A 25,510-nucleotide genomic window follows, 5' to 3' on the forward strand; every position below is an offset into this window, starting at 1 on the left:
TTCTCAGGAACAGCAAATCAAAACCTCTGAACTTGGGAATGTCTAAGAAAGCCAAGGTACCATCAAAGGCATCTCCTATCACAAAGGAGGATGCTTATTCAGGTCCTTTTCAAACAGCAGTAATTTGGATTGCAGCTCAGAGGAGTAGCAAAAATAAGCCCTCTCTGGCAGCTTTGTAGTTTTTCTCTTTGTGGGAAATCCTGTTGTAGAGAGCTGTGTGTGTGAAAGTCAAAAATGGGAAAGAGACCTAAAGACTGAATGGAGTGAAGCAATGCAAATACTGCCAAGTTAGTGACTGCCAAAGTAACAGTCCTGTGAGTGGCTGTGAAATTAACCAGACATGTTTCACTTAGCAGCTTCTTTAGAGAGGGGTCTAGTCCTGCCCTGAGTCCAGAAGATTTGAAATTCACATATGAAGACCTCTTAAAAAGACTTGCTTGGGCTTCCCTGGTGGCGCAGTGGTTGAGAGTCCGCCTGCCAATGCAGGGGACACGGGTTCGTGCCCCGGTCCAGGAAGATCCCACATGCTGTAGAGCGGCTGGGCCCATGAGCCATGGCCGCTGAGCCTGCGCATCCGGAGCCTGTGCTCCGCAACGGGAGAGGCCACAGCAGTGAGAGGCCCGCATAATGCAAAAAAACAAAAAAAACAAAAAGACTTGCTTAACATTGCTGAGCTGGTTCTATTAGTTTGCTTGTAGTTTATACTATCATTAGAGAAGGATCTCAATTAGTAAGCCTGAACTTTTGTCATTTCAATCAAATGCTAAAAATATTAATAGGAAGATGACCCCAAGAAGCAGCCATATTAAGCTTGAATCAGAGCATTAGTTCTTTTTTAAAAAAAATTACTTAATTAATTTATTTTTGGCTGCTTTGAGTCTTCGTTGCTACATGCAGGCTTTCTCTAGTTGCGGCGAGCGGGGGCTACTCTTCATTGTGGTGCACGAGCTTCTCATTGTGGTGGCTTCTCTTATTGTGGAGCACGGGCTCTAGAGTGCAAGCTCAGTAGTTGTGGCGCACGGCATGTGGGATCTTCCTGGACCAGGGCTCGAACCCGGTCCCCTGCATTGGCAGGTGGATTCCTAACCACTGTGCCACCAGGGAAGCCCTCAGAGCATTAGTTCTTAGTCTTTATTTACTTGTTTCCCTACCTCTATTGCTCTAAGAAGAGGGTCTATGTCAGACAGACGATGGAACTTGTTAAAGTAAAAAATATATGGAAGTAAAGAGCTCAGGTAACAATGGAGCAGCTGCACTGCCCCTTGGTTGGGGACTGCAGCAGGGGCAGACAAGCAAGAATAAGAAGAGACCTGGAAGGACCTAAATGTAAAATGCAAAACTATAAAACTCCTAGGAGATAACATGGGAGGAAACTTAGGTGACCTTGGGTATGGTGATGCCTTTTTTAGATAAAATACCAAAGGAAGAATTCATGAAGGAAATAACTGATAAGCTGGACTTCATTAAAAATAAAAACTGCCCTACAAAAGACAATGTCAAGAGAATCAGATGACAAGCCACAGACTGGGAGAAAATATTTGCAAAATGTACATCTGATAAAGGACTGTTATCCAAAACATACAAAGAACTCTTAAAACTAAACAATAAGACGACGAACAGCACTATTAAAAAAATAGGCCGAAGAGCTTAATAGATACCTGACCAAAGAACATATACAGATGGCAAATAAGCATATGAGAAGAAGATCCATACCATATGTCATCAGGGAAATGCAAATGAAAACAATGACATATCACAACACACCTATTAGAATGGCCAAAATCTGGAAGTCTGACAACACCAAAGGTTAGCAAGGATATGGAGACACAGGAACTCTCATTCACTGCTGGTGGGAATGCAAAACAGTACAGCCATTTTGGCAGACAGTTTGGTGGTCTCTTCCAAAACTAACATACTCTCACCATATGATTGAGTACTCCTTGGTATTGATATTTACCCAAATGAGTTGAAAACTTACGTCCACAGAAAAACCTGCACACGGATGTCTAGAGCAGCTTTATTCATAATTGCCAAAACTTGGAAGCAACCAAGATGTCCTGCAGTAGCTGAATGGATAAATAGACTGGTATATCCAGACAATGTAGTATTATTCAGCACTAAAAAGAAATGAGCTATCAAGCTATGAAAAAGACATGAAAGAAACTTAAATGCAGGGTGTGGAGTCAAGACGGTGGAGTAGGAGGACGCAGAGTTCATGTCTCCTCATATCTAGGGCACCAGTCAGGCGCTGGTGAGGGACCTTGGACACCTAAGGGGACGGGAGGAATCCCTGTGTGACCAGGGTCTTGGTTCCCACGCCAGGGGTCAGGCCTGAGCTCCTGTGGTGGGAGTGCTGAGTCCAAACCACTGGACTAACAGAGAACCTCAGACCACAGGGAATATTAATCAGTGTGAGCTCTCCCATTGGTCCTCATCTCAGCACCAAGACCCGGCTCCACCCAACTGCCTAAAAACTCCAGTGCTGGACGCCTCAGGCCAAACAACCAGCAAGACAGGAACACGGCCCCACCCGTCAAAAAAAATGAGATGACAAAAAAATATGGTACAGATGAAGAAGCAAGGTAAAAACCTATAAGGCCAAATAAATGAAAAGGAAATCGGCAACCTACCTGAAAAAGAATTCAGAGTACTGACAGTAAAGATGATACAAAATCTTGTAAATAGAATGGAGGCACAGATCGAAACAATACAAGAAATGTTTAACAAGGGCCTAGAAGAACTAAAGAACAAACAAACAGTGATGAGCAACACAATAACTGAAATGAAAACTACACTAGAAGGAATCAATAACAGAACGACTGAAGGAGAAGAACAAATAAGTGAGCTGGACGATAGAATGGTAAAAATAACAGCCAAGGAGCAGAATAAAGAAAAAAGAATGAAAAGAAATAAGGACAGTCTCAGAGACCTCTGGGACAACATTAGATGCACCAACATTTGAATTATAGGGGTCCCAGAAGAAGAAGAGAAAGAGAAAGGGTCTGAGAAAATATTTGAAGAGATTATAGTCGAAAAATCCCCTAACATGGGAAAGGAAATAGTCAAGCAAGTCCAGGAAGCACAGAGAGTCCCATACAGGATAAATCCAAGGAGAAACATGCCGAGACACACATTAATCAAACTAACAAAAATTAAATTCAAAGAAAACATATTAAAAGCAACAAGGGAAAAGCAACAAATAACCTACAACGGAATCCCCATAAGGTTAACAGCTAATTTTTCAGCAGAAACTCTGCAGGCCAGAAGGGAGTGGCAGGATATTTAAAGTGATGAAAGGGAAAAACCTACAACCAAGATTACTCTACCCAGCAAGGATCTCATTCAGATTCAGCAGAGAAATCAAAAGCTTTACAGACAAGCAAAAGCTAAGAGAATTCAGCTCCACCAAACCACCTTTACAACAAATGCTAAAGGAACTTCTCCAGGTGGGAAACACAAGAGAAAAAAAGACCCACAAAAACAAACCCAAAACAATTAAGAAAACAGGAACATACACATTGATAATTACCTTGAATGTAAATGGATTAAATGCTCCAACCAAAAGACACAAACTGGCTGAATGGATACAAACACAAGACCCATATATATGCTGTCTACAAGAGATCACTTCAGACCTAGAGACACATACAGACTGAATGTGAGGGGATGGAAAAAGATATTCAATGCAAATGGAAATCAAAAAAAAGCTGGAGTAGCAATGCTCATATCAGATAAAATAGACTCTAAAATAAAGACTGTTACAAGAGACAAGGAAGATCACTACATAATGATCAAGGGATCAATCCAAGAAGAAGATATAACAATTATAAATAGTTATGCACCCAACATAGGAGCACCTCAGTACATAAGGCAAATGCTAACAACCATAAAAGGGGAAATCCACAGTAACACAATAATAGTGGGGGACTTTAACATTCCACATACACCAATGGAGAGATCATCCAGATAGAAAATAAATAAGGATACACAGCTTTAAATGACACAGTAGACCAGATAGACTTAATTGATATTTATAGGACATTCCACTAGAAAGTGGAAGAATACACTTTCTTCTCAACAGCACACGGAACATATTCCAGGATAGAGCACATCTTGGGTCACAAATCAAGCCTCAGTAAATTTAAGAAAGTTGAAATCGTATCAAGCATCTTTTTCAACCACAACACTACGAGATTAGAAATCAATTATAGGCAGGACTTCCCTGATGGTCCAGCGGTTAATAATCTGCCTTCCAATGCAGCGGACGCAAGTTCAATCCCTGGTCAGGGAACTAAGATCCCATATGCCACGAGCCCACACACTGCAATAAAGAGCCTGCACGCTGCACCTAAGACCAGATGCAGCCAAATACATAAATAAATATTTTAAAAAAAGAAATCAATTACAGGAAAAAAAAACTATAAAAAACACAAACACACAAACACATGGAGGCTAAACAATACACTACTAAATAACCAAGAGATCACTGAAGAAATCAAAGAGGAAATAAAAAAATACATAGAAACAAATGACAATGAAAACACAACAACCCAAAACCTACTGGACGCAGCAAAAGCAGTTCTAAAAGGGAAGTTTATAGCAATTCAATCTCACCTCAAGAAACAAGAAAAATCTCAAATAAACAATCTAACCTTACACCTAAAGCAACTGCAGAAAGAAGAACAAAAAAACCCCTAGAGTTAGTAGAAGGAAAGAAATCATAAAGATCAGAGCAGAAATAAATGCAATAGAAACAAAGAAAACAATAGCAAAGATCAATAAAACTAAAAGTTGGTTCTTTGAGAAGATAAACAAAATTGATAAACCTTAAGCCAGACTCATCAAGAAAAAAAGGGAGGGACTTCCCTGGTGGTGCAGTGGTTAAGACTCCACGTTCCCAATGCAGGGGGCCCGGCTTTGATCCCTGGTCAGGGAACTAGATCCCACATGCATGCTGCAACCAAGAGTTTGCATGCGACAACTAAGGAGCTGGTGAGCTGCAACTAAGGAGCCCATGAGCTGCAACAAAGGAGCCCATGTGCTGCAACCATGGAGCTGGTGAGCCATAACTAAGGAGCCCTCAAGCAGCAACTAAGGAGCCCACATGCTACAACTAAGGAGCCCACCAGCTGCAACTAAGACCCAGTGCAACCAAATAAAAAAACATTTTAAAAAAAGAGAGGATTCAAATCAGTAAAATTAGAAATGAAAAAAGGAGAAATTACAACTGACACTGCAGAAGTACAAAGGATCATAAGAGACTACTTACTACAAGCAACTATATGCCAATAAAATGGACAACCTGGAAGAAATGGACAAATTCTTAGAAAGGTATAACCTTCCAAGACTGAACCAGGAAGAAATAGAAACTATGAACAGACCAATCACAAGTAATGAAATTGAAACTGTGATTAAAACTCTTCCAACAAACAAAAGTCCAGGACCAGATGGCTTCACAGATGAATTCTATCAAACATTTAGAGAAGAGCTAACACCCATCCTTCTCAAACTCTTCCAAAAAATTGCGGATGAAGGAACACTCCCAAACTCATCTATGAGGCCACCATCACCCTGTTACCAAAACCAGACAAAGATACTACAAAAAAAGAAGATTACAGACCAGTATCACTGATGAATACAAATGCAAAAATCCTCAACAAAATACTAGCAAACAGAATCCAACAACACATTAAAAGGATCATACACCATGATCAAGTGGGATCTATCCCAGGGATGCAAGGATTCTTTAATATACGTAAATCAATCAATGTGATAAACTATACTAACAGCTTGAAGAATAAAAACCATATGATCAACTCAGTAGATGCAGAAAAAGCTTTTGACAAAATTCAACACCCATTTATGATAAAAACTCTCCAGAAAGTTGGCATAGAGGGAACCTACCTCAACATAATAAAGGCCATATGCCACAAACCCACAGCAAACATCATTCTCAATGGTGAAAAACTGAAAGCATTTCCTCTAAGATCAGGAACAACACAAGGATGTCCACTCTCACCACTATTATACAACATAGTTTTGGAAGTCCTAGCCATGGCAATCACAGAAGAAAAAGAAATACAAATTGGAAAAGAAGTAAAACTGTCACTGTTTGCAGATGACATGATACTATACATGGAGAATCCTACAGATGCCACCAGAAAACTACTAGAGCTAATCAATGAATTTGGTAAAGTTGCAGGATACAAAATTAACGCATGGAAATCTCTTGCATTCCTATATGCTAATGATGAAAAAATCTGAAAGAGAAATTAAGGAAACACTCCCATTTACCACTGCAACAAAAAGAATAAAATACCTAGGAATAACGCTATCTAGGGAGACAAAAGACCTGTATGCAGAAAACTATAAGACACTGATGAAAGAAATTAAAGATGATACAAACAGATGGAGAGATATACCATGTTCTTGGATTGGAAGAATCACTATTGTGAAAATGACTATACTACCCAAAGCAATCTACAGATTCAATGCAATCCCTATCAAATTAGCAATGGCATTTTTTATGGAACTAGAACAAAAAATCTTAAAATTTGTATGGAGACACAAAAGACCCCGAATAGCCAAAGTGGTCTTGAGGGAAAATAACGAAGCTGGAGAAATCAGGCTCCCTGACTTCAGACTATACTACAAAACTATAGTAATCAAGACACTATGATACTGGCACAAAAACAGAAATATAGATCAATGGTACAGGATAGAAAGCCTGGAGATAAACCCACGTACCTATGGTCACCTAATCTATGACAAAGGAGGCAGAATATACAGTGCAGAAAAGACAGTTTCTTCAATAAGTGGTACTGGGAAAACTGGACAGCTACATGTAAAACAATGAAATTAGAACACTACCTAACACCATACACAAAAATAAACTCAAAATGGATTAAAGGCCTAAATGTAATACTGGATATTATAAAACTCTTAGAGGATAACATAGAAAAACACTCTTTGGCATAAATCACAGCAAGATCTTTTTTGACTCACCTCCTAGAGAAATGGAAATAAAAAGAAAAATAAACAAATGGGACCTAAGGAAACTTAAAAGCTTCTGCACAGCAAAGGAAACCATAAACAAGACGAAAAGGCAACCCTCAAAATGGGAGAAAATATTTGCAAATGAAGCAACTGACAAAGGATTAATCTCCAAAATATTAAGCTCATGCAGCTCAATATCAAAACAACAAACCCAATCAAAAAATGGGCAGAAAAAAAAAAAGTGGGCAGAAGACCTAAACAGACATTTCTTCAAAGAACACATACAGATGGCCAAGAGGCATATGAAAAGATGCTCAACATCACTAATTATTAGAGAAATGCAAATCAAAACTACAATGAGGTATCACCTCCCAATCAGAATGGCCATCATCAAAAAATCTACAAACAATAAATGCTGGAGAGGGTGTGGAGAAAAGGGAACCCTCTTGCACTGCTGGTGGGAATGTAAATTGATACAGCCACTATGGAGAACTGTATGGAGTTTCCTTAAAAGACTGAACTTAGAACTACCATTTTTTAGCAATAAAGTGTTTTTAAATTAAGGTATGTATATATATATTTTTAGACATAATACTATTGCACCCTTAACAGACTACAGTATAGTGTAAACATAACTTTTATATGCACTGGGAAACCAAAAAGTCCATGTGACTCACTTTATTGTGATATTCACTTTAGTGCGGTTGTCTGGAACTGAACCTGCAATATCTCAAAGGTATGCCGGTACTCTGCTTACAATAATGGACAGAATAACCTGACAGGAGACAAGTAAGGAAAGAGAGGACTTCACACAATAAACCAACTAGATCTAACAGACATACACAGAACACTCTACCCAAAAACAATAAAAAACACATCCTTCTCGAGTTCACATGGCATATTTTCCAGGATAGAACATATGTTAACTCCAATTAAGTCTCATAGATTTTAAAATACAGATATCATATGAAGTATCTTCTCTGACTACAATAAGATGATGTTAGAAGTCAGTAACAAAAGGAAAACTGGAAAACTGACAAAATTGTGGAAATTAAACAACACATTTTTAAAGAAGACTCAAATTACTAAATCAGAAATGAAAGTGGGGACATTACTACCTATTCTACAGAAATCAAAAGGATTATAAGAGAGTACTATGAACAACTGTATGCCAAAAAGCTGGATGATCTAGATGAAATGGACAGATCCCTTGAAACACAAAACCTACCAAGACTAAATCACAAAGAAATAGATATCTGAATAGACCAAATCTCCTAGTAAGGAGATTTAATCAGTAGTCAAAAATCTCCCAACCAAAAAAGCAAAACAAAACCAAAACCAATTCCTAACAAAGAAAAGCCATGGACCTGATGGGTTTACTGATGAATTCTACCAAACATTTAAAAAACTAATACCAATCTTTCTCAAACTTTTCCAAAAAACTGGAGAGGAGAGAACACTTCCCTACTTATTCTGTGAAACCAGCATAATCTTGATACCAAAGACAGATAAAGACACTACAAGAAAACTACAGACCAATATCCCTTATGAACGCTGATGCAAAAATCCTCAACACAAGACTCGCAATCTGAATTCAGCAGCGTATTAAAAGGATTATATACCATAACCAAATGGGATTTATTCCTGGAATGCAAGAATGGTTCAACATACAAAATTCAATGTATATGTCACAGTTTTCTTCAACAGAATGAAGAAAAAAATAACCCCACATGATCATCTTAATTGATGCAGAAAAAGTATGTGATAAAATTAAACACCACCGCATGATAAAAAAAAAACACTCAACAAACTAGGAATAGAAGGAAACTACCTCCACATAATAAAAGCCTTATGTGAAAAACCCACAACAAACATCATACTCAATGGTGCAAGACTGAGAGCATTCCTCTAAGATCAGGAACAAGGCAAAGATGCCTGCTTTCACCACTTCTATTCAACATAGTTCTGTAAGTTCTAGCCAGCGTGCTTAGGCAAGAAAAAGAAATAAAACGCATCCAAGTTGGAAAGGAATAAAATGATCTCTGTTTGCAGGTATGATCTTATATAGAAAACCCTAAAGATTCCACCATAAAACTTAAGGGTAAATGAATTGAGCAAAGTAGCAGGATACAAAATCAACACACAAAAATCAGTTGCATTGCTATACACAAACAATGAGCAATCTGAAAAGGAAATTATAAAATGTTTCCATTTCCAACAGCATCAAAAAGAATAGGACTTCCCTGGAGGTACAGTGTTTAAGACTCTGTGCTTCCACTGCAGGGGATGGGGGTTCAATCCCTGGTCAGGGAGCTAGGATGCCACATGCCACATGGTGCAGTCAAAAAAAAAAAAAAAAAAAGAATAAAGTACTTAGGAATTAACTTAACCAATGAGGTAAAAGACTTGTACAATGAAAACTACAAAACACCACTGAAAGAAACTAAAGACATAAGTAAATGGAAACACATTCCATGTTTATGAATTGGAAGTCTTACTATAGTTAAAATCTCATTACTATCCCAAAAATCTACAGATTCAATGCAATCCCTATGACATTTTGTTTTTACAGAAAATTCTAAAATCATATGGAATCTCAAGGGACCCCAAATAGCCAAAACAATCTTGAAAAAAACTAAAAAAACTAGAGGACTCACTCTTCCTGATTTCAAAACTTACTACAAAGCTACTACAGTAATCAAAATAGCCAATGAAGACAGACATATAGACCAATGGCTAAGAAAAGAAAGCCCAGAAATAAACCCTCATATACATGGTCAAATGATATTTGACAAGGGTGCCAAGACCATTCAATAAGGAAAGAACAGTCTTTTCAACAAATGGTGCTGGGAAAACTGGATATCCACATGCAAAAAAATGAAGTTGGACCCTTACCTAACAACCTACACAAAAATTAACTCAAAATGGACCAAGGACCTAAATATGTAAGACCTAAAACAATATAACTCTTAGAAGAAAACACAGGACAAGAGCTTCACAACACTGGATTTGGCAATAATTTCTTGGCTAGGATACCACAGGCACAGGTAGCAAAAAAAAAATATGCAAATTGGACTTCATGAAAATTTAAACAATTTTGTGCATCAAAGGACACCATCAACAGAGTAAAAAGGCAACCCACAGAATGGGAGGAAATATTTACAAATCATATGTATGACATAGGATTAATATCCAGAATATATAGACAATTCCTAAAATTCAACAACCAAAAAAACAAGCAACTCAATTCAAAAATGGGCAAAGGACTTGAATAGACATTTCTCCAAAGAAGATATACAAATGGCCAATAAGCACATGAAAAGATGCTCAACATCACTAATCATTAGGGAAATGCAAATCAAAAATACAATGAGATACCATCTCACACCCATTAGGATGACTACTATCAAAAATACAGAAAACAGGGCTTCCCTGGTGGCACAGTGGTTGAGAGTCCGCCTGCTGATGCAGGGGACAGGGGTTCGTGCCCCGGTCCGGGAGGATCCCACATGCTGCAGAGCGGCTGGGCCCGTGAGCCATGGCCGCTGAGCCTGCACCTCCGGAGCCTGTGCTCCGCAACAGGAGAGGCCACAACAGTGAGAGGCCTGCAAACTGCAAAAAAAAACAAACAAAAAAACAAAAAAACAGAAAACAAGTGCTGAAGAGGATGTGGAAAATTGGAAGCCTGTGTACTGTTAGTGGGAATAGTATAGCTGCTATGGAAAACAGTATGGCAGTTCCTCAAAATATCAGAAATAGAATTACCATGTCATCCAGCAATTTCACTTCTAGGTAGATACCCAAACAAATTAAAAGCAAGGTCTATAATATATTCGTACACAATGTTCATAGCAGTATTATTTGCAAAAGCTAAAAAATAGAAGCAACCCAAATGTCCACTGATGGATGAATGGATAGGCAAAATGTGATATATAAATACAATGGAATATTATTTAGCACTAAAAAGGGAGGAAATTCTGACACACGTTACAACATGGACGAATCTTGAGGACATTATGTTAAGTGAAATAAGCCAGTCACAAGAAGAAAAATACTGTATGATTCCACTTCTGTGAGGTACTTAGTCAAATCATAAAGACAGAAAGTAGAATGGTGATTGACAGGGGCTAGTGGGAGCGGAGAGTGGAGAATTTTACAAGATGAAAAGAGTTATGGGGAAAAAAAAAAGAAAAGAGAGCTATGGGGATGGATGGTGGTGCTGATGGTTGCACAACAATGTGAATGTAGTTAATGCCACTGAACTATGTACTTAAAAATGGTTAAGATGGTATAGGGCTTCCCTGGTGGTGCAGTGATTAAGAATCTGCCTGTCAATGCAAGGGAAAACGGGTTCGAGCCCTGGCCCGGGAAGATCCCACATGCCACAGAGCAACTAAGCCCGTGTGCCACAACTACTGAGCCTGCGCTCTAGAGCCCATGAGCCACAATTACTGAGCCCGCATGCCACAATTTCTGAAACCCATGAGCCTAGGGCCTGTGCTCCACAATGAGAAGCCACCGCAATGAGAAGCCCGTGCACCGCAAGGAAGAGTAGCCCCCACTCGCCGCAACAAGAGAAAGCCCGTGTGCAGCAACGAAGACCCAACGCAGCCAAAAATAAATAAATAAAATAAATTAAAATTTAAAAAAAGACGCCTGTTTAAGAAAACAAGGTTAAGATGGTAAATGTTATGTGTATTTTATCACAATTTTTAAAAATAATTTAAAAAAAAGAAGATACTGTATGGCTCTAGCCATGGAGAGTGACAGATGAAGGAAATGAATGTCCCTATTTTCTGTGATTTAGGAACTTCAGGCATATTTGAATAACTGATTCAGTATTTTCGAATAATAAAACTTTAAAATCTTCATTACAGTTAAGACGAATGTGATTGAGAGGAAAATCATATACACAAGTTCCACTGTGATGTATTTGTTGGGTAAAATCAGTATACCGTTTTGTCTCATTTATCATAAAGCTTTTTTGGGATAGAGAGGGCAAAAGTGCTGAAACCCCAAGCAGGACTAAGGCATATTTTCCTTTTTTACAGCTTCCTCTTTCTTCCATAGGGTTAATTAGCTCCACATGTAAATAGGTCTGAAACAAGCATCAGAATAGGTAAAGCCTGAAATTGACCATAAGGCTCAGCATCATTTGGACAGAGACCACAAGGAGTGTTGATGGAAAAAACCATTATTTTCTGTCACAGTGAATAAAGCGGTATTAAACACCCCTCACTCTCAATGCTCTTGGAGTTATTGTGGATTGGCAAAACATGGCCCCTGTACCACCACACTCCTCTGTATCATCCACAGTGGATACCATTATTCCCTTTCCCACTGAGCTTGGCTGCAGCCTCAGGATACTGATCAGAGTTCATTAGCACACTGGATGAAACCTCTCTGTCATCCATGGCAACTGATGTGCTGTAAGCAAGGTCCCTGCAACTCCTGTCCTGCCTCTCCATCTCTGGAACAATACAAATGATTCAGTTTGCATTATGCCACGTAACAGCTATTCAACTGCTGCCACATCCTGACTACGAGCAGACGAGAGGTCACTTTAGCCAATTTCAGATCAGCAAGAAAGAGCACTATAATTCCAACTTACAGTTTCAAGGCTCTTCTGGAACTCCAGAAGTTTAGCTTCGGCTTCCTCATAATTCTTGAAGAACATACACAGTTCATACATCTCCATCATGAAGAGTAATGGGGACTCCTTTGAGGAAGAGTTTGAATGAAGTTAAAAATCCTGACACTTAATCAATACTACATTCTCAATGAGTAATGCCAATATAGGAGAGGTTAAAGTAAAAAACAAAACTATTAATAACAGCTTTGTAGTAGAATGAAATCATATATATTAAAAAGAAAGGAAATTAAATTTATATTTCCTTTTGGAAAAAAGATACTCAGGCCAGGTACACCTACTCAACAGTCCATACTCCAGTCTATACTTGGTCCACTACACATGAGCAGGAGATATTCCATTAGACGCTGCTAAGACACCTCTACATACACTCCTGGGTAATGGGCTCCACTGATCTGTTAACCTACTGCTTGTTTGTGGCATTAATCCATACATTTCCATCACTTTGGTGGGAGCTTTTTGGTCAGAGGATAGCAGTTTTAGAAGTAGAGATTATGGATCTGAACCATAAGTAAACCACTTACTAAAGTACTCTGAGACCCTGGGCATGTTACTTAAGTTACTTAAGTTAAGTTCTGTGAGCCTTGGTATATCACTCTGTAAAATGAGGATAATATCACTTCATAACATTCTTCTAAAATATTACTTTATATAGGATTATTGTTAGAATCGACTAAAATAATACATATAAAGCACTGTGCTAAATAAATGATAGTTCTAATATCGTTATCTGTTGTTGGCTTAAAAAAAAAATCCCAGAGATAGGAATAACTTTAAAAGCCAACGGGGGATATTCTGAAGTAACCCTTTTAAACTGAGGAAAGAAATGGACTAACACTACCTTAAAGAAAAGCTGGAAACCTCTGATGAGAGTTTTGCTCTTCTGCCGTGTTAATAATGTCCTCCAGATGACTGAGAGGTCCTCAAGGTCCCAAGTATGGCCCTCCATTGAGTCCTGAATGTGTCCCATTGCTTCAGCTGCAACACTGTGCTCCACAGAAGTGATGATCCAAACACAGAGGCAAGGAATAGCACTGGCGTCCTGCCAGTGGATAAGAACTTTTCAAAATAAGATAATGACTGCACATGGATTACTTGACTGCAGAAGCTTCCAGCAATGCTACAACTACAGATGGATATTTCCTGTTTAGAACAAGTCACCTCACGAAATTGGTTAAAATGACTTGAAAATCCTTCAAACATGAAACAAACTCTAATGAACAACCAAGGGAACAACCAGTTATAAACTGTCCTGCAGAGTATAGTAGGTCAAAAGGCCAAGAAACCGAGGGGATATATGTGGAGGTCAGCAAAGTACTAAGTATAAGAAAACAAGACTGTCCTCTACAGAACTGCTGATCAAGGGACTGTTCGGAGCATCCCTCTTTCCTGCTCAAGACACAGATGTGGTCGGTCCACCAAAGCATCCTTCTCTATGACTGCCAACCGGAAGCCAAGGCTCTGATCACTTAAGTTACTGAACATTAAGGCACAAGGAAATGCACTAGATGGCCTGAAGCCTAAGCTGGGGAAGCACAAAAAGTGGCAGTGACCTTGGAAGCACATGCTAGGGCCTCACTGTCATCACCTCACATTCTCCGTGATTATCAGCCTTCCCTGTCTCTTCCCACTTTTTCTACTGCCCTCTGAGTCCCTAATGTAGGCTTCTCAAGATTCTCACCTGGACACATGAGGCCAGGACACTAAGGATTGGGGCCTGTTGTTTCACTGCTTCTGCCAGGAGCCAGCACCAGGAGTTTGGCACCTCTGAGCACTGAAGCAGAATTTCAAAGAAATCAGTCATCTCTACTTTGTTTCTTTGCAGTTCCTGCGGGGACTTGTTGCAGACTTGATCACTGTCCATTCTAGACTTGGACACTGAGGGCAAGTTCTCAAAAGCCAGTCTTAAGTGGTCTTGAAGAACAGGGCTGAAATATTGGAGAAGAGATTTCACCTAGAAAACATATTAGATGATTGATGATCAAAAAAGACAACCAACTTCCAATTTCAGCTGGAGCTGAAAATGTTGGAGAAAAGCATAGGCACAATTGTTCTTTCTCACCCTGAACTGCATCAGAGGTGATCATATAATTTTACATAGTTGTTGTGTTTGAGTAAGTTTCCATATTCAATCTGGAGTCACAAAAACTCTTCCTTCAGCTCTTTAGTAGTAATGACTAGTCCTCTGAAGCCAACCCACTGAAATCTTAGTAAAAATAATAGTATCATAGCAAACAAAAGCCTATGTATATACAACAGAAAGAACACTGTCTTCTGAGAAGTGTTCCAATTTCTCTTCTTGAAAAACTGGCAACAATCGGTTGCTTACCTCCTCTGGGTGGTAATTATGGAGTTGGCTGTGAATAATAAACTGTAACCAATCATTTGCTTTGGCACATTCTCTAAGGTAAGATGTGCTCAGTTTCAGATTGTGGAGCCTGCAGAATTGTACCACTAATGCCCACTGGCTGCTGGATTCACTGGATAACCTATAATTGGGAGTGGGGTTGGGGGGTAAGAGGAAAAAACTCGTTAAAATGTAGCTTTAAACTGGAAACTTAGTAAAAAATAAACTACAGTATATTCTCTAAAAAGCCTTTCAACAAATACTTATTAGACTGCTTTGGGGGAAAAAAGGACTCTTTCACCCATAATGTACAATAACTTTCTTAGCATACTGGCAAAATTCATTCCTTTTTTATCAACCAAGTATCTATCAAACCAGCTATGCACCATCTTTAGGAGAATTGAGAAAAATAGTCACTCAAGAAATTGTCTGAGTGCTTAATTCTCTTGCATGATTCACTTTAGACTATCAGAGCCCTGATCGGTGCCTGGGCTTCCTTGCTAAGGGGAGGGTACCTGCTGAGAAGGAAACTGCTGAGAACAGTCAGTGACAGGAGGTACATGAGAATGGTGCATTCCCAGGGTCGGGGTAGCGGGTCAGCCCCAGTGGAGAATAACACAGAGGAAAGATGACATAAATGTATAAGGAGAGGGGCTTTTGTGGCCAGATGGTCACCTCACCTTCCATATATTATATGGACATACATTAGCAAGAAAAAAAATCAAGGACATCACTTAAGAGTCAAATTTTGTGACATCTATCGTGCTCCTTCTGAAATGATTTCAACATGTAACACTTAAGAGACTTCTCAGACCAGCAGCACAGTAGAGGAGACAAAGCTCTTCTCCACCTCTTGGAAACTCTATCTGTAAAGAGGGAATCATTATCTTCACCCTTCTTTTACTGATGGCAAGATGCAATTGAAATCTGTTATGTGCTCGATGAGTAAGAAGATAAGGTCTGGTGAAAACATGTGTTGGCAGAAAGACTAGGCAAACAGATTGGAACAATAAAGCTTGCTAGAAAAGAGGCTGGGATCGCAACTCACAAACCTCTTTATTTCCTGCTGCTGAATGCTGTCCCATATACCTTCTTCTAAGAGAACAAGCAATTCTTCTATGGTTGACTTTTCACCCATAGCCAGTTTAGATAGTTTTTCAGCTATAAGAAATATAAACAACAAAATATGGTCAAGAGAAAAGGTCGGGAACTGGGCAGTTCTGTTTGAAGAGTATGGCCCAGAGACATTTCAGAAACCCATTAAAGGGCCCAATAAAGTGAAATAAAGTGCAAAAATTCTGCAGAAGAAGGATGAAACAGAAGATAACTGTTTCCTCCCCAATCACTCACAATTCAATGCCTTAGACCTATTTGTCCCTTGTCCTCTCAACAAATGACATAAAGGTGCTGTACCTAGAGACTCTCTGATAAAGTTGTACTGAGCATCTTCATTTCTACACGTGTAGCTCAAAATTATATTGGCCACTTTCATATCAACTCTGAGCTTCAGGCTGTCGAGGCCAAGCAGTTCTAAGAAACAAACACAGGCAGCTCCTATTGATGGTATGTGGAAGGAGGAGAGCCCTAAAACATAGGCTTCATTGCCTACTTGCTGGATTCTGAAAAAGAAAGGAATCAAAATCACATGAGCACGTGAACATTTTTTCTCACCAGGAAAAGCAGATTGAATTACATCAGTGATACTTGGAGCATCAGATGCATGCGATTTTTGACTTCCTCCCCCTTCCCTTTTTCACCCCTTATATACATCCATTTAGGTTCTAGGTAGCTTTTAGTCTCCTTCTGGCTCCATAGCCCCCTATTCCCTTATATTTACCCTCTCCTAAAATGCCTACTCATAGTCCAAATTATTTTTGCTTCCAACTTTATTCAGGGAACGTGGAATAGAACTTATGAAAGACTACCAACTTATGATCTTATTAATTGTATGTACACAAACTACCAAGAAAATTAATGCCACCTAAAATTTGACATCATAAAGCACATACATTTTAAACGACTCATATATGTACTTTTACATGAATAGAAAAATTCTGAGGAAAGATGCACAAGAAATTAACCATGTTTATATACCATGTAGAATGAAGATGAGAGAATGAGGGACTTTTTTCTTTCATTTTTCACCCTTCTGACCTACTTAAATATTTTAACATAAAGATGCATTATTTTGTTAACTATAAAACAATAAATAAAATAAATCTGTATTTAGCTGCTGATTATATCAAATACTCCTCCCAATTCTGTGCTTTATAAAAGTGAATTATAAAAGACCAAGATCTTAAATACAGAATTCACATCTCATTATAGAATTCCCTCTTTATAGTAATTGCTAACATTTGGCAAGCTCCTGGATCATTATTTAAAAACATGCTTTTCAGATATATTTATTATCTTATTTAAAATATATTTTAATCTTTTTTCCTATTAACAAAAGTAAGGGAATTCCCTGGCGGTCCAGTGGTTAGGACTCCATGCTTCCACTGCAGGGGGCATGGGTTCAATCCCTGGTGGGGGAACTAAGATCCCGCAAGCTGCATGGCGCGGGCCAAAATACAAACAAACAAAAAACACAAAAGTAAGACAAGCTAAATGCCAAAAACCTGGGATATACAGAAAAGCACAAATGAAAAAATACATATATATATAATTCCCCGGTCAAATATAATTACTAACTGTGGTATGTTTCCAATAGGTTTTTTATATGCATTTATATGCATGTGTAAAAGTACACAGATATGCCTTTTATTAAGAGTACAAATTATGTTTTAAATACTTACAGCTGCTTGGGGGTCTTGCTCTTGGTTAATTCCTGAACCAGAAAAGTACCAAACGCAAACGATGGTCGTCCATGATGTAAATAATAAGCAAAATTCAGACGTTCTACTATAGCATATTTATTAACCAGGTCAGGGCTAGAGAAATGTGGGAGCTGACTCGCTGCATCTGGGGGGAAAGTGAAGCAGTATTAATCCCCTGCACCTCACCATGATTAGTTTCAGATCTGCATGTGGAAAACTTTACTCTGCAATGGTAAAAGAAAACTGGTTGCTGTAATCATTTTGTACCACTGTGTATCACTTTGAACCACCAAGATGTAATAATTTTATTTTAATATGTGGAGGTAGCCCTCATTTTATACAAAAATGTGTACCTGAGAAGCTACATAAAAACTTATAAACAGGGGCTTCCCTGGTGGCGCAGTGGTTGAGAGTCCGCCTGCCGAAGCAGGGGACATGGGTTCGTGCCCCGGTCTGGGAAGATCCCACATGCCGCGGAGCAGCTAGGCCCGTGAGCCATGGCCGCTGAGCCTGCGCCTCCAGAGCCTATGCTCCACAACGGGAGAGGCCACAACAGTGAGAGGCCCGCATACCACAAAAAAAACCAAAACAAAACTTATAAACTATGCTTTTCCCCTACTGAACTTACTTGTTATTTTAGATGCTTTAATTTTGTATCTGATGATCCATTAAGTTCACAGTGGCAATAACCCTTTAACTACAAAATCTCTGCTAATGATTTGCAAGTGTAGCTTTTTAATTCATTCATGCAGCTCATATTTATATGAATCCTCTATTCACCAAGGCCAACTCACTGTACCTTTCTCCAACAAATACTTTGAGAAGAACATCCTTTTCTCCATATTAATACCCTCCTAATAAACTTTTGTTATCACTACCTGTACTTTCTGATGTTGGATTCATAGAGCACCTTATTATCTACATCATGATACCAACTTTCCAAGACCAGCAGAGTAGTCAAAGTTCCTCTGTGTCCATGAAAAAAGCAGAAAAAAATTTTTTTTATCTTTTTAGAAAAATACGAAGTCAAAAGATATTTGGATGTGAAAAGTTGGTATGAAACAAAGTTAGGGCTTGATAGGAACAGTTAACTGCTTAACTGCTTACTACCTATTAAAAAAACGAGACAAAACAACATTTTGAACTGTTAACAGTGCATCTGCTCTTATTTTCAAAGTTCAAAGCTTATTTCTGAAATAAAGTTGTATCCCTCCCATGGAATTCCAAGGGCTTTTTATATTGTGACTTAGCTCTTATTAAAAAAACGGGACTTGAAGACTTTAGAGGAGTCTGTCATCTTACAAAGCTATTATTTAAAAGTATACCTCCTTTGAGATTAAAAAACTGTCACACGCCTTATCTGTATTCTTTGTAAGATCAGAGTGACTCTGGTAACTTACAATTACATATAAAACCATTCATTCATTCAATATTTGCTGAGTTCATATAAAGCTGAATGAACAAACTTGAGTTTTTATTCAAATAAGACCCTGAATTTTTAGTGATTTGGTGGCTAGTATGGAGATTTTGTATAAGAGAAAATTCTACCTGAAGAGAAATTTTTCTCTGGCCTGCTGCAGAAACCAAATCACCACGCAGTTGCCTTGTGGCCACTTTCAGTGGTAAAACCATATGATAAAAGAAGTCAACATTCTAATTAAATACAACTCTCCAATTTAAAAAATCCGTATTATGTCTTCATGATAATTGTTTCATTTAATTTGTGCTTTATTTCCTCAAATATGCTTTAAACTTCTAAAAATCAGGCAGGGAACATGCCTTCAGCTTCCTCTGTGTACCCAGTAGAGTGTTCCATCTCCACCAGGGCCTCAGGACTCTGGCTGATGGAGTTGGAGGCATTAGAACAGTACAGGGGATTCTGTCTACTCTCCGGTAACCTCACTGAGATTAGAATGAGTATTTTCACTTGAAAATGCAATAAGCACTACTTTATCCTGCACTGAACAAATATCGATTGAATATCTATTATAGGCCCGGCACTGCACTAGGCACTAGGTAAATTCAATATACTGAAATTTGAACTTATAAATCTGACGCATTAGAAAATGCACTTTTACATAAGTCAATAAATATTTACAGGGTATATATTACAAGGTATATATTATGTGAAAAGTACTAATTTGAAGCCTCCTTTAGAGTAATGTAGGCAGAGGCACCACAGGTAATATGATATTAAAGGCTAATTCAAAATGAATAAGTAAAAAAGAAATAGAAAAAGCAGAGTTTAAGAACAACACACAAAAAAAAAATCAGGGGAAGTTTTATGGTCTAGAGAGGATGGCAGTGTGTGTGCATCTGGTGCTTACCACGTGTCAGGAACTGCAACAGCTTTTTAAATGCCTTGTCTCCTTTCATTCTCATGTAACATGTGAGGTGGACACTGTCACTTACTTATTTTATAGAAAACTGAAGAGAAGTTAAATCAGTTGCCCAAGGTCATACAGCTATTACATGGTAGAGCCAGGATTTGTCTAATGCCAACACCTATGCTCTTAACCTTTATAATACTATAGTGCAAGTGAACAAGGATTTTTGGACAGGGAGAAATTTAAGCAGAAGGTCTATATTACATTCCCCAGCAAGTAAACCACTAGTGACCTCATACAATGACTTTTAACTCACAGTATGTTTTCAATTCAGCTTCCTAGAAAATGTTTTCCATCAAAACTACCATGAGGTATCACCTTACTATGGTGAGAATGGCCATCATAAAAAGTCTAAAAATAATAAATGCTGGAGAGGGTGTGGAGAAAAAGGAACCCTTCTACACTGTTGGGGAGAATGTAAATTAGTACAGCCACTATGGAAAACAGTATGGAGCTTCCTTAAAAAACTAAAAATAGAGCTACCATATGATCCAGCAATCCCACTCCTAGGCATATATCCAGAGAAAGCCATAATTTTAAAAGATACATGCACCCCAATGGTCACTGCAGCACTATTTACAATAGCCAGGACATGGAAGCAACCTAAATGTCCATCAACAGAGGAATGGATAGAGAAGATGTGGTACATATATATATAATGGAATATTACTCAGCCATAAAAAAGAATGAAATAATGCCATTTGCAGCAACATGGATGGACCCAGAGATTGTCATACTGAGTGAAGTAAGTCAGGCAAAGACAAATATCATATGATATTGCTTATATGTAGAATCTTAAAAAAAAGGTATAAATGAACTTATCTACAAGACAGAAATAGAGTTACAGATCTAGATTTTTTCTGTATAATCAGATTTTTTCTGTATAATCAGATTTTTTCTGATTTTTTCTGTATAATTTTCTGTATAATCAGAAAAGATACAAGCACCCCAAAGTTCACTGCATCACTATTACAACAGCCAAGACATGGAAGCAACCTAGATGTCCATCAGCAAATAAATGAATAAAGAAAATGTGACATATATATATATATATAGAGAGAGAGAGAGAGAGAGAGAGAGAGAGAGAGAGCGCCATAAAAAATGAAATAATGCCATCTGCAGCAACAGGGATGGATCTAGAGATTATCATACTAAGTGAAATAAGTCAGACAAAGACAAATATCATATGATATAGCTTATATGTGGAATCTAAATAAATGATACAAATGAACTTATTTACAAAACAGAAAGAGACTCACAGACACAGAAAACAAACTTATGGTTATCAAAGGGGAAAGGGTGGGGAGGGATAAGTTAGGAGGTTGGGATTAACATATATACACTATTATATATAAAACGGATAACCAACAATGACCTACTGTACAGCACAGGGCACTATATTCAATATTTTGTAATAATCTATAAGGGAAAAGAATCAGAGAAAGAATATATATACAACTGAATCACTGTGCTGTACACCTAAAACTAACATAATACTGTAAATCAACGATATTTCAATTAAAAAAAAAAAAAAGAAAATGTTTTCCAGTGGAATATGCCTTTATTTTTAAAATAGAAAGCAGGGGGGAAACTAGGTTGGCTTTACAAAAATGAACTTCTGTCAACACTGCTGAAATGCTTCTAAAGCAAGAAGAATCCATAATGACTTACCTCCTATAGTCAGTGTGTTGGCAGACTGCCAGCCAAACAATCTGCTAGGATCAAAGGGCAATAATGACTGAAAAAGGGGAAAAGTCAAATCAGAGTTAAAAGTTAATTGATTCTAAAGTGAAGTAAACAAAATCATATGAAAGAGCTTCACAGGCAGTTCAGCTTCCCTTCTTCAGGGCAATTAAAAACTTTTATCCTTCTAGACATAAATTCTTTGAACACAGAGCATATGAGACATTTTTCTACATTAATAAAAATAGAACTGGCTATGTTCCTTTTAAAGACTCTCTGCACTTCAAACTATGTCTGCAAAGTATACTCTCTTTTGATAGAACCAGCATCAATTATAATGTAAAAATGGCTTTAGAAGTCCTTTGGAATCAAAAGTCAAGAGGACTGAGAGGCTAGAAAATGTTACCACCATAAATACAAGGTGTGCTGAGGCAGGTCAGGAAAGAGTGAGACAACTAGATCAAGGGTTAAAGGAATGTGATGAACAAATCATCACTAACAACAGCAAAGAAAAAACAGCCAACTAAGATCAGGTCAGTCAGAAAAGGTTTGAGAGCAAGGAGCGCTGGCTGTTTTGAAATCTGTAGGCCAAAGGTTTAGCAAAGACAGTAAATAGATGGTGGGAGGGATACAGGAGACAACAGAACTCTTAGGCCAAGATCTGGATGGCTAAGAAAAGAGCAGCTTTAATTTTATTTATGTATTTATGTATGCATGTATGTATGTATGTATGTATGTATGTATGTATTTACTTATTAATTCTTAGTTCCCAGACCAGGGATTGAACCTGGGCCATGGCAGTGAAAGTGCCAAGTCCTAACCACTGGACCGCCATGGAATTCCAAAGCAGCTTTAATTTTAAATTAAGGGAGAATCTTGTGGTCTATTAAGGAAGGAATACTCTTCCTAAAATAACAGGACTAAATAACTGCATCAGTCAACCTGAAAACAGAACAAAGAACAACCTGAAACCTCTTATGTTTTAGGCTGATTGAATCCACTTTAGGTAGTAAAACTATGTTTTTATATAATCTACTTATATCTAGTTTATATACCAATGTTACTCAAAGTGCTGACCTGCAATGAGATAAGAAGCTTGTGATAAATATAAATCTAGCTTACTGCTTCCTTCTTTGAGAAAGTCTTGCTACATAAAATCAAAACAAAACAAACGAACCAAAAAAAAAAAAAAAAAACCAACCCTGCTGACACATACAAGCAACAAGCAGTTCATGGACTGGCACCTGCCTGGGGACTACATTTTTAAGTAGCACCAGTCTGTACCCTAAAAAATTTCACATTAGAGTAAGAGAGGTTTTGTACCTTCATAGGATTATAGAGTTTAGATTGAACTGAAGACACTATAGGAATATTGGTACCCAGGAAAAAAAGCAAAAGCCTTTTGGAATGAGAAATGAGCAAAAGAAGGTGTCCTTAATTGAGGATCCCAGGATAGGTTTCAGGGAATCTGTGAATTCCTCTGAAATATAAGCAAAATTATGTGCAACTTTTCTGGGAAGAGGGTTCACCGCTCTCTCACATTTTTTTTTTTTTTAATTTATTGTTTTTGGCTGCGGCATGTGGGCTCTCTAGTTGTGGCACGTGGGCTTCCCTCTACTTGAGGCATACGGGCTCTGTAGTTGCGTCACACAGGCTTAGCTGACCGTGCGGCATGTGGGATCTTAGTTCCCTGACCAGGGATCAAACCCGCATCTCCTGCATTGGAAGGTGGATTCTTAACCACTGGACCACCAGGGAAGTCTCTCACATTCTTAAAGAGGTCTTTGTCCTAAAGGTGACTTAAATAAATAAACAGCCCTATTCACTGAGAAGAGACAGAAATTATCAGTGGTAGAATGAAGCAGCTTTCAATGAAAGTAGCAGACAAGTATGCTGGCCAACTATCTGTCTGCTCTCAGATCCATTTCTACCTTTCCCATGTTCTGCCCTGAACTGCAGAGAACTGCATTTCCCAAACTCACTTGCCCTCTGGCTACCAGATAGGTATAGCCATGAGAGACAACATGGGAGATTAAAGGTGGCAAGAGGGGAGAAACCAAGATATTTTCCCCTTCTTTATTTTCTAGGGCATCTCTTGCATGGTTCCATCCCTACCCTCTCATCCCAGCTCCCAGTAGGTAGCCCGGTTGTGATTTTAGCTCCCAGAGAGGCTACAGCTGTTGGGTTCAGACAACACCACTTTCTTGCAGCCTTAGGGGGTGCTGACTGCTTCCTTCTTTGTTAATTTTTGGGTTGTCTCATCATCACACGTTTGGTTTCTCCATTTTGCTATCATTCTGTGTAAGTAATTCCCTATATTAAATGTCCTCCATTTGGAAGACCCAGAGTGGTTCCTGTTTTCCTGGCTGAACGCTGACTGATACTCCTAAATACTGTACCTGAATCAGGTGGTAGAGTGTAATATCTGGTGGCAGGACACTAGGGGCAGTGTACTGTGGGAAGAGAGCAGTTTTAAGCTTGGGGTAAGGAGTTAATGCCATCTTCAGTAGCTGGGGATCTACTTTCTTCACACAGTTCTCATTTTCTTCATTCTGAACAACCTAAATAAAAAGATAACATGGTATAGAATAATGTTTTTCTCTTCTCCAAATTTAAGTCCTTTTTTCATAAGTAGCCTGTGAAACAAGATTAGCTTGATATAATAGGTGGTAGTGAAAACAGCACTGGACAAGGAGTCAGTAGCCAATAGTTCTAGTTCTGGTTCTAAGACAAACTAGCTGTATGACCTTGGTCTAGATATTTAATATCAGGCAGGCTTCAGTTTCCTCATCTACTGAATTAGAAAGTTCAGCTAGATCAGTGGTTTTCAAACTGCATAAGGAAAAGCTGTTTGAAAAAAGGCTCTACTACAATATTTAAAAATTTCAGATATTAAATAGTAAATATTTTACAAGAAAAAAACCTACTAGACTAGATGACTCTTAGGTCCTTTCCTCTCAGGTCTCAAGTTATTCTGACTGATTTCTGACAGGTGATCAAAAACAGGAAGAATAAATAACCATGAAGTTAAGGTATACTGCAACAATCTAAAAGAGGTGGTATTAAATTAAGCTAGCATCAGTAACAAACTTTTGCAGATTAGATGTTTAACAGCATTCTTAAGTTCCCTCTAACCAGCCACACTATACTTTCAAAAAAGCAGAGACAGGCAACTTTTCACTGGATTCCTCAAAAGAGTTTTTAAGGGTAGCTAAAAATTATGATTTCCTTTTTAACTCTCAAAGAGGTCAAATAACAGAGAATAATTCCCAAGTCACAGATTTAAAGTATACTTACTCCAAGGAGCAATTAGATCTTGATTCTATCCTGAAAACAAACCTGGAGTATTAGAGAACAAATAAACGGGAAAAAAATCACTATACAACATTCAGTCGCCCCTTGGTATCCACAGGTGATTGGTTCCAAGACCCCCACAGATGCCAAAATCCGAGGATGTTCAAGTCCCTCATATAAAATACTGTAGTACAGTCAGCCCTCCATATCTGTGGATGCAGAACCCCCGAATATCGAGGGCTGACTATAGCAGTCTCCTTTCAACTTAAGAGGATACGATATAAAGTTTAAAAATTCACCCTTGTTTTATGCTCTTTAATCTAATGAAATACTT

At 38.3% G+C, this 25,510-nt stretch overlaps 1 protein-coding gene across 1 annotated transcript in view; it reads right to left on the reverse strand.

Annotated features, from left to right (window-relative positions):
• SPG11 (SPG11 vesicle trafficking associated, spatacsin) overlaps positions 1–25,510 on the reverse strand; it is a 94,771-nt gene that overhangs the window by 37,337 nt on the left and 31,924 nt on the right. The window contains exons 19-27 of the mRNA XM_060005152.1: positions 24,282–24,443; positions 21,871–21,937; positions 17,792–17,957; positions 16,407–16,612; positions 16,046–16,154; positions 14,976–15,135; positions 14,328–14,600; positions 13,488–13,688; positions 12,608–12,715 (exon numbers count right to left, since the gene is read on the reverse strand). Coding sequence (XP_059861135.1) covers positions 12,608–12,715; positions 13,488–13,688; positions 14,328–14,600; positions 14,976–15,135; positions 16,046–16,154; positions 16,407–16,612; positions 17,792–17,957; positions 21,871–21,937; positions 24,282–24,443 — 1,452 coding nt within the window. The remainder of the gene's footprint in view (positions 1–12,607; positions 12,716–13,487; positions 13,689–14,327; positions 14,601–14,975; positions 15,136–16,045; positions 16,155–16,406; positions 16,613–17,791; positions 17,958–21,870; positions 21,938–24,281; positions 24,444–25,510) is intronic.

This window comes from Delphinus delphis, chromosome 2, assembly GCF_949987515.2.
Source record: "Delphinus delphis chromosome 2, mDelDel1.2, whole genome shotgun sequence".
Classification (NCBI taxonomy): Eukaryota; Metazoa; Chordata; class Mammalia; order Artiodactyla; family Delphinidae; genus Delphinus; species Delphinus delphis.